This window comes from Vulpes vulpes, chromosome 14 (genome assembly GCF_048418805.1).
Source record: "Vulpes vulpes isolate BD-2025 chromosome 14, VulVul3, whole genome shotgun sequence".
Taxonomy (NCBI): domain Eukaryota; kingdom Metazoa; phylum Chordata; class Mammalia; order Carnivora; family Canidae; genus Vulpes; species Vulpes vulpes.
Window position 1 is genome coordinate 28600859 of NC_132793.1, and position 9873 is coordinate 28610731.

The 9873-nt window shown below is 53.0% G+C and overlaps 1 protein-coding gene across 3 annotated transcripts in view; it reads left to right on the plus strand.

Moving 5' to 3' along the window:
* LOC112930115 (tyrosine-protein phosphatase non-receptor type substrate 1-like) overlaps window positions 1–4160 on the plus strand; it is a 41706-nt gene extending 37546 nt beyond the window's left edge. For all 3 annotated transcript variants that reach the window (XM_072736212.1, XM_072736210.1, XM_072736213.1), the window contains one exon: window positions 1526–4160. In XM_072736212.1, coding sequence (XP_072592313.1) covers window positions 1526–1780 — 255 coding nt within the window. In that variant the 3' untranslated portion in view covers window positions 1781–4160. The remainder of the gene's footprint in view (window positions 1–1525) is intronic.
* Window positions 4161–9873: the final 5713 nt, after the last annotated feature.

Here is a 9873-nt window from a genome sequence, read left to right on the forward strand (position 1 = left end):
TCACAGCCCACCAAGACTTCCTGACGGTGAACGAGGCAGTCACAACCCAGCCCTTCTGGAGCTTGCCACCTTGTGTCTAGACTCCCTAGTGCCAGATGCCAGCCCTTGCCAGGGAGGGAATTTAGTGCTGCTAGTGTGGGTTTCCCAGAGAGAAGTTGAGTGAGTGTGCAGACTGCGTGGGGAGACCACATTCTAGGGTCCCACAGGCTTGGGATCCTTTCCAGCAGTATGATTTTGACCAAATTACTTAACCTCTCTGGGCTTCAGTTTCTTCACTTGTAAAATGGGGTAATTCCTATCAAGAGGCTGAGATAGGGCTTAGAGAAGATGGTCCATGTGATAGCATGGAGCCTGCAAGCCCTCGGGAGCTGAGTCTGTGGTGATCACCACACACCAACTAGGAGCACTGGTTGCTGTCACCCCCTCCTCTTCTACAGCATAGGTGTGGGGCACAGGGGGAGCAGAGTTTGTGATTCATGGTGAGTAATGTTAAGGTGGCAATTGTGAGTGAGAAGATTAGCACCTGCGAGATGCTCGAGTTTGCTAGGTGGTTGATGATTGCTAGTATTTACTGAACATACACGATCACTCGCTCTGTGACAGGCTCTGTTCTAAGAGCTTTATCTGAAAAAAAAAAAAAATAAGAGTTTTATCTGGGTGATCATATCTGATCTTCACAGGGACCCTGGAAATAGATACTAGTATATCCCTGCTTTACAGATGGGGAAACCGAGGCCTAGAGGGGTCAAGTGAATTGCCCAAAGTCCCTCAGCTAGAGGGAGCGCAACCAAGATTCAAAGTCCAGGCTTCTTACTGCATCTGCTACCTGGGGGCTTCTTCTCACATGCTTCTATCCCTTGTCTTCCTGAGTGAGGCTGAAATTGCTGTCCATCTGTCCATTCATCCATCCATCCATCCATCCATCCATCCATCCATTCATTCACTCATTCAACACTGATGAGGCTTCTTCAATGCCAGCCTTGGTTCCTGCATTATAACAGATACCTAGTGAATAGATGTTGAAGAAACCAGTAAGTGAGTGAATACCTCCACCCACTGGGCGTTGGGATCTACTCAGACCCCCCCACCGACTCGGTCCTGGGTGGTGGGTGCTGTAATGGAGAAGCATGGATTGGGGGCCCTGGAACCAGCCAAGGGCAGGGTCTTAGGATAAAGCAGTGCTTTTGCTGGAATGTACAGGGTGGAGTGGGTTTCATTTCAAGGAGAAGGGGGGTGGACAGCAGGCAGAGGGAAGAGCAGTGAAAAGGCAGGCAAGAGCTTCTGGGGGAGGGACAGCAAGGCAACACTGTGAAGTAACCCCACAGGTGTTCGGGAAGCTCCTTCAGGCCATGAGAGTAGTGGAGGGGTCAGGCTGGAAACAGGGAACCTGGGCCAGATTAGAGCAGGGTGTGAATTAGGGCTGAGCCAGTGGGGTCCAAGGGGAGCCAGAGGCATCCAGCCTTGATGCCAGGGGGTGGATGAGCGGCGGGAGGCTCCAGAATGAACTTCTTTCCACTACATTTAGATCCAGGACAACAATGACATCACGTATGCAGACTTGAACCTGCCCAAGGGGAAGAAGTCTGCCCCCCGGGCCGCCGAGCCCAACAACCACACAGAGTATGCCAGCATTCAGACTGGCCCGCCGCCCGCGCCCGAGGACACCCTCACCTACGCCGACCTGGACATGGTCCACCTCAACCGGGCTCCCAAGCAGACAGCCCCCAAGCCCGAGCCATCCTACTCGGAGTACGCCAGCGTCCAGGTCCAGAGGAAGTAAATAGGACCATGGTCATCTCTAGGGTCTGTCCTCATGAGCCTTCCTGTCCCATGTGGGACAGCCGTGATGGGGACAGCCAGCCCAGTTCCCAGAGGGCCGGGATGGTGCAGGCCCTGGGACCCCAGGATGAGGCTGGCTCTTGTTTCCCTGACCCGCCTGGCTCTCCAGCATTTCCAGGGCAGCCACAGTCCCCCCACATGGCCACACATGGAGGCCAATGTTGCCAGACCCGCCGGGGGACCGACCTGGGAACTGGCCAGAGCTGCTGGGGGTCCGGGAATCCTCATGCCTGTCTCCATCAACATGTGGGTCTTGGTCATGGTCTTGGAGAACCTGACCTCGCCCTTAATGCTCTGCAGCCTGATCTTCCGGGATGAGGAGGGAGAGAACCCCACCTCCTTTCACTACCACCCAACTGAGGCTTGGGGAAATTTTTCCCTGTAGACCGAACTGCCCCATCCATGGAGAAGCTGGAAAAAAAAAATTAAATTTAAAAAAAACCTCTGGGACCCGCATCCCAAGACTTGGTGAGATTGCTGCCAATAGTCCTAGCCTCCCCATCCCTGGACTAATGAGGCACAAGCCCTGGGGGAGGGGAGGATCCTCCAAGGAACTCCCACACAACCACCACCACCACCACCACCAAGGACTGAGTAACAAAGCCCTTCTCCTCCTGGTGGCCCTCCGAGACTCCTTGAGGACCCATCATCCCAACCGTGATGCTCCACGTGGCCCCTCCTCTCCTTTCTAGACCTGAGCTTGCTTCCTCCAGCTCGCACTAACTCAGCAACATCTCGCTGTGGACGCCTGTAAATTATTGAGAAATGTGAAATGTGCAATCTTGAAACTGAGGTGTTAGAAAATTTGATCTGTGGTGTTTTGTTTGTTTTTTTTTTTTTTCCTTAAAATGACAGCAACGTTATCTTGGCTCTTTGTCATGTGTTGAAGTACCTGGTTGGGTCTTGTGCGGTCTAAGGTTTACCAGTTGATTGTCCTGGAGGGAACTTCTTACAGCAGAAACCGAGTCCCTCCCCGTCCCAGACCCTGAGGATGGGGCAGGAAGGTCGTGGTGTGGCTGCTCCATGGAGGTGCTTAGCCTTCTTTCTCCAGGACAAAACTGGCCACGTCCTCAGCTGAGCCACGTGGCTGAAACTGCTGCCTTCCATGCCCCCAGTGTGCTAAGTCCAAGCCTGCCCACTACTTCTCCAGGCTGCATCCTTCACAGGGCAGTCTTGTCGAAAACTGAGGCCTCAGTCTTCTCATCCAGAAAGAGGAGAAAGATGCCCCCATCCCACCCCACCCCTCCGCTCCCTGCCATCTCACAAGTGCTGGATGCCGTGCAGGGGAGGGAAGCTATGCCTGGCTGTTGTTCCTACCCTTTAGTGACTGCTCCCATTCCAGCTCACTGAGCTGATCCCTGTAGGAGGAATCTTCTGTTTCTGCTCTCATATCCTTTCGAGATCAAACTGGAATAAATCCAAGACAGGCAGGAGGTTGGGCAGATGCTGCGACCTCTTACCCCTGACGCCCACCCTTCCAATGGGGTGAAGGGGGCCTGGCTGGTCCCAGGGCCAGCATGTGTTGCACGCCCTGTTTATTCAGTCTACTGTTATTCAGACCTACTGTTGGAGCTGACAGGTTCATATTCTCTGCCCCCTGGGTCCTGCCATTTGATGCCCCAGGGACTCCAGGCCATCAGAGCGAGAGGCTGAGCCATCTTGTCCATCAGCAGGTCCTACGCATGGAACACCGGGAGCTCTGCTCAGACCCAGTTCTCTGGGGATGGTGATTTGGCGTTTTACATTATGGCATCCAGGAATTGGCTGAGCCAACAGGCCATGTGGGCAGCTTTGGCCCAGTGAGCCAGAGTTTCTCTGTGGCATCTGGGAGCACAGTGGTGCAGCCACCTGGCTCAAGCTATTTCCAAATTCCAAAAGGATGGCTTGTAAACCTTAGTCTCCCTCTCTTTTGCCCAGAGAAGTCACATGTGCTTGAGCGTGCACACGTGTGCACACATGCACACACACACACACACATACATACACACACACACACACACACAGACGGAATTTTAAGAGAATGTTTTCTTGGTGCCATTTTAATTTAATTTTATTTTGAATTTGGAAGGGGAGTAAGGGAATGAGGCCAAGGAAGTTGTGCAGCTTTTAGCTCCGGCCTGGCAGCCTGGAGATTCCCATACCTTGTGTATCGAACCCCAGGAAAAGGAAGAGGTCGAAACAACACTGCGGAAGGAGCGTGGTTTTGGGAGTTTATTTTAAGACTGCTAGGAAGGAAACAGGCCCCATTTTGTATATAGTTGCAACTTAAACTTTTTGGCTTGCAAAATATTTTTGTAATAAAGATTTCTGGGTAACAACAACCCCTCTGGATGTTGAGTGTCTTTGTCTTTGGGAATGGGGGCCCCTATCCCCAGGAACCTGGGAGAAGATGGTGTATGGCCTCGGGGATTGGAGACTGAAGGGTTTGGGTCTCTCTCTTGGGTTTTCTAGACACAGAGACTTTGTTTTGCCTGGCTCACAGGGAGTCAGTGGAAGGTTGTGCCCCAGACACCTGTGGATGCGAAATCCCGACCGACAGCCACATTTGAATCCTGGCTTTGCCACTTGGCAGAGGTCAAAGAGCTCACCTCCTTCCGGACACTCAGACTCACTATGTCATTGATGCAATGGAGACAGTCATACCCCCAGCCGGGGTCCTTGTGCAGATCAAAGGGATGCCGAGCCCCACACTTGGCACCTGCCTGCCTCACTAAGTGTCGGTCTTCCCTTCCCACCCCAGACGTTGCATAACTGGGACTAGTCACACGTCCCCACCTGTGGGATCATGTACAAGTGGGTCACCCTCTGGGAACCTCACCTCCCCCTCCACTGAATGCAGAAACCCAGTGCTGGCCCTAGACTATTCTTGCCAGATGCTGGCATATAATAAGTGCTCAATAAATGTTGGCTTTCTTAGCTCTCCTCCATTAGAATATTAATAATATTAATGACTGAAATAATGGTCATGATATTAACAAGTGATGTTTACTGAGTGTCAGCACTTGCCCTTGATGAGCTTCTTCAAACCTCACGACTCGAGGTAGGAAATATTCCCGACCCCGTGAATAGGGAAGGCACAGGAAAGCGGCAGGATGTATGCAGGGTCACACAGCTGCCGAGTGACTGACGTCGCTGAGACTCAGGCTCCAGCTGCCCAACCCCAGTGCCCAGCTTCTGCGCCCTGAGTCAACAATTAAGACCTCATGTATTGGCACTGACCAGGCTATATGGTAAGGAATGCCCCAGCATCTCACAGTCCTTATCTCATTTAATCCCCACCAACCACCAGATGAGGCTGGAACTCTTGTCATCCCTGTTTTACAGATGAGTAAACCGAGGCCCAGAGAAGCTAAGTCATTTCCCCAGTGTCCCATGGCAGAGTCTGGCTCTTCCTCATCACATCGTACTGCCCTGTTCCCTTCTCAGAGTGGCCAGATAGCCACAGCTGTGCCCATTTGGCCGGGAAAGAAGGTGGAGGTGTAGGAGATGCGTGGCACCCGTCCAAGCTCATGCAATGAACCCGTCATCAAGTTGGGACTTGCACTTGGATCTGCGAGCCCACATGGGATCATCCTTGAGCCTTCGGCCTGACCCCGTGATCAGGGACCTAAGGCACGTAGGGCAAAGGAGACTCCAGCAGGGCTCAGAGAAGTCACCTGCCTTGCAGGCCAGGTCAGAGAGCTGAGCTCTCAGCTGCCCTTGGGGCCCAACCCTGGCAATCTGTGTGCTGCTGGCGGGGATGAGGTGTTCAAGGCATGCATCCAGGCCGAGTGGGCAGGGAAGTGCCTTGCATTTTCTGGGAAGGTGGGGAATGATGGACTGCGTGTCTGGGCAAGGAGACATGGGGGATGTATTTTATGCAGCACCTGGCGCACCTGACCCACCTCCTCCACACCCCACTTTCCAGGGCTGTGGGTTGGCAGGCAAAATGAAAGTTGATAGGAGCCAAGTGACCCCCTTCCTGCCCTCCAGGAAATCAGTCAAACATTTGGCATTTATCGGGTATCTCCTCTGATTCTGCCTTATGCAAAGAAGAACCACAGGACACCATGTACCCCACCCCCACCCCAAACCCCATGAAGACCCAGAGGACTTTTGCAGCGTCCCCCCACCCCCCCACCCCTTTCACATGATAATCAGGAAAATCTCTGCCATCTCCAGATTCCAATGCCCAGCTGTGAAAACCCCTGCGTGCATATTTCCACCAGCCAAAATTTGACCAAGATTTATTTATTTTTTACATAAGTACTTTTTACGAATCAGATAGTCTCCTAAACTCTGTACAAATATTAACTTATTTAAAGTCAATTCACTCCATTCTCTTAACAAACCTATAAGGTGGGTACTATGATTATCCTCTGCTTAATAAAGACATGGAAACACAGAAAGATTGCACATCTTTTTTAAGGGCCACCATCCAGGAAATGGTGTCACTGTGGGTGTGGGTGGGTCCTGGACGGGCATGTGGGGGGTTGCTGGAGATACAGCAGGGGCCGCAGACAGTTTTGGCGTGCACTGGGATGTCTGTTGGGAGCCAAGAAATGTCCCGTGGTCTCAACCACCGAAACATCGGAGTATTGGGGCAGCCCCCATCGCCTGCCTGGACACCGGCCAGCCAACATGTCCTTAAGCTTCCCTGGGGCTCAGCCTAGCACCATCAGCATCTCTACGACTCTACCACCACCCTGCCCTTACTGTAGCACTATGTTTGCTGGGGTCTGGGTTTGTTTTCTGAACATAAGATTTTGTGTTGTTTTTATTGAACATAAGATTTTGAAATTGAAAATGCTTTCCCAAAAGACATGTGCCCCAGATGTTCAAAAACTGGCAACACTTTGGTGACAGAAGTTGGGAGGATGGGGTCTATCCTTGTCGGGGGCAGCCATGCGGAGGGGTCTCAGGGGCCCTCTGGGGCAACGAGACGTTCTGTACCTCCATTTGAGTGGGCCGATGTGGGGGCTTGCAGATGAAAGACTCCATCAAGTGCACATTTAATGTCTGCATTTTCTCGTGTGTAAGTTATACCTCAAAAAAGATAGGATGTCCCCCTGGGGCTTCAACCCCCACCTTCAACCCTGGATGCCTGCCCCAACCTGACAGTCCAGGAGCCCAGCCCAGGGCCTGGCCCAGGGATGGCTCTGGGAACACTGTTGAGCAATTCTGAGAAATAGCATCTCGGTGACCAAAAAAGCACATGATACAGTGAAAGAAAAAGTGCAATACAGGGAAGGCCAAGGCTATGGGACAAGCCACTTATCTGCCATCATCTGTCTACTGAGGCTGCCTTACTGACTCACCCCACGCCCACGCCCTTCGCCCCACCACCCAGGCATGAGAGGCCACTGCATAGTCCTCACCCTGTCACCTTGGGCAGTGGCTTTGCCTCTGAGCCTCAGTGTGTACTCCTGGAAGGTGGGGTGGACTCTTCACCATGGGGCTCTAGTGAAGGTAACACAGAGAGTAGACCTAAGACCCATTGCAACAGTGTGGGGCAGACAGCACTCAACACACTCACATTCACACTCACACACAGATATGCTCGCATGCTCACACCCCCACACCTGCAAGGCATTCACTCACACACACTCATGGTCAGGCACACACAATTCACACACTCACACCACTGCATTTACACACACACACACTCATACACTCACACCCATACTCTTGCACACATCCTCACACACGATCACACTCCCACACACACACACACACTCACACCCATACACCAGGGCCAGGTTCTCAGAGAAGCTTGATGATGGTGGGTCTCCCCTCCTGGCTGAAGCAACTTTAACTAGGTCTCTCCCTCCTTCGTTAGCCTGGGGTGGCTCCCTCTTACCAACTCTGGGGAATCCAACACCCAGTCCCCTCTTCAGGCCCCTCTTCCTCACACCCCACCTGACCTCTTCAGGGACACGTCCTGCTCCTCCCAGGCCTGGACTGGACTCTCTGGCCAGCCTAGTCCCATCAGGTACCAGGTGGAGCTACCTTTACCCTGGCCCCACGGTAGGTCATCCTCCCTCCTGCCTGTCCGCCAAGCAGACCACAAGCTCCCCAACACCAGCATGTCACTTCCTGCCTTTGGGATAAAGCCCCTGGGAGAAGGGGGACTGAAGCTCACCATGTGCCAGACAGGGTCCTGGGCACTTGAATTCTTTATTTCAGTGAACTCTTACTTCTGAAGATGGGCACTATGTTGTCCATTCCACAGATAAGAAAATCTAGGCTCAGGGAGGTGGAGAGACAAGATCACTCATTCAGCCAGTAATTATTTCTGTAGCTCCTGCTGTGCGCCGGCCCTGCAAGCCTCCTGGAGAGCCACGCTGACTAAAGCAAGGCCACACCCTTATGAGCTCATGGGGCACAAGGGAGCCAGAGCATCTGGACAAGGGGGTGTCCATGGGTAATTTTCAGGAAGTTGTAAAACAGGGTGGATGCAAATACAGAATAGCAAAGCCAAACACAGCTACACTGCTTGTAGAATTAACCGATCCTTCAGTGGATCTTTTTAAACAATGCCCCAGTAGGCATTGAAAGAAGGTCCCACTTTCTTTGCCTTACTTCCAAGTATTTTCTTATTAGGAGAAAGTACACTGACCTCACTCAGTGTGCATCGAGGGCAATAGAGGCCTTTTGAAGAGGAAACCCAGAGCTGAGGCCCAAAGGATGAGTAAGAAATGAGCCAAACAAAGAGGGTGCGGTGGCGCCAATACTTTGGAGAAATGATCCTTCCAGCCCTTGCCAAGCTCTGCTGCCCTATCTTCCATCACGTACACCCCCACCCCCGTCACTCTTGCACTGGCAACACTAGCCTCTTAACAGTTCCTGGAATAAACCACAGGGCCTTTGCACATGCTACTCCCTCTGCTTGGAACACCCGTTGGGTCTCTTTCCTGCTTGTTCTTCCAATGCAAAGATTGGGCCGAGTTCCCTGGTCAAACACCACTGTAACAACCCTGTCCAGAACCTCTCTTTGTAACCCTTGTCACTGTTTGTGGCTAGATATTGACCTTGTGGTTCCTTAATTAACATCCCCCTCTTCCACTGCCCTGGGAGCAGCCTCCCAGGGTGTTGGCTTTACTCAACAGTAACACTTCTGTGCCTGGCCCACGAGACTTCCAATAAATATTTGTTGGATGGATAGAAGGATGGGAGGGAGGATGACTGGGTGGAGGGTTATGTGCTTGGGAGGATGGATGTGTGGGTGGGAAGGGAGGAGAAAGGTGAGGAAAGGATATCACATAGAAAAGCCCAGAAGCCAGAGACTACAAGGCCTCTTAGGAGAACAGAAAGTGCCTCTGCTGGCAGGTTTGGATCTAGGATTCAAGCCCTGAGCCATCTGACTTTCCCCACTGAGTCCCTCTGCCTTTCATCGTGATCCTGGGTTCAGAGCAATTATTTAAAAAAAAAAAATGGTTGCGTGCTCCCCAGCAGGCAAGAAGCCAGTGACCCTTGTCTGAGCCTTTGGTGCCTCCTCTGGGGAGAGTGGGGCTGGTCTTAGAAAACATGATGAGACATTGCAAAGATCTTCCCCTACCCTGAGGTTGCACAACCCCAGTGCGGCCGGCCCCCACTTCGAAGCCGGTGGGGCTTCGGAGGCCCCAACAGACGCGTCCTCCTGGCCCCACTTCAAGGACAGCAGGCCCAGCCCTGGTGGGGGAAGGTGCCGTCCTGGCCACCCGGGCCTCCTGCCCCCTGGGGGCCCGCTCTGGGCTGGGTCAGCTGGTGTGGCAGCCGGTCGTGGTCGCCTGGATCTGGGCCAGGGACTGGTCTTCAGGAGGAGGCAGGGTGAGGGTTTAATGGCCAGCGGGCTGTGGCCCCACGGAGGCTGTGGGCTCCCTCCTGTCCCCGCTCGCAGGGGTGCCGGCAAGTGCACCCCATGCACGTGCAGATTAACGCATTACCGCCAAGATCATGTGGAGAGGCAGAGGCGCCGGGGCGGCAGGGCCCCGAGCTGCCATTACCCCAGGACCTTTAGCTGGAAAATTTTTCTTGGGGCAATTAAATCTTCAGCTGTCTCCTCGCAGGGAGTGC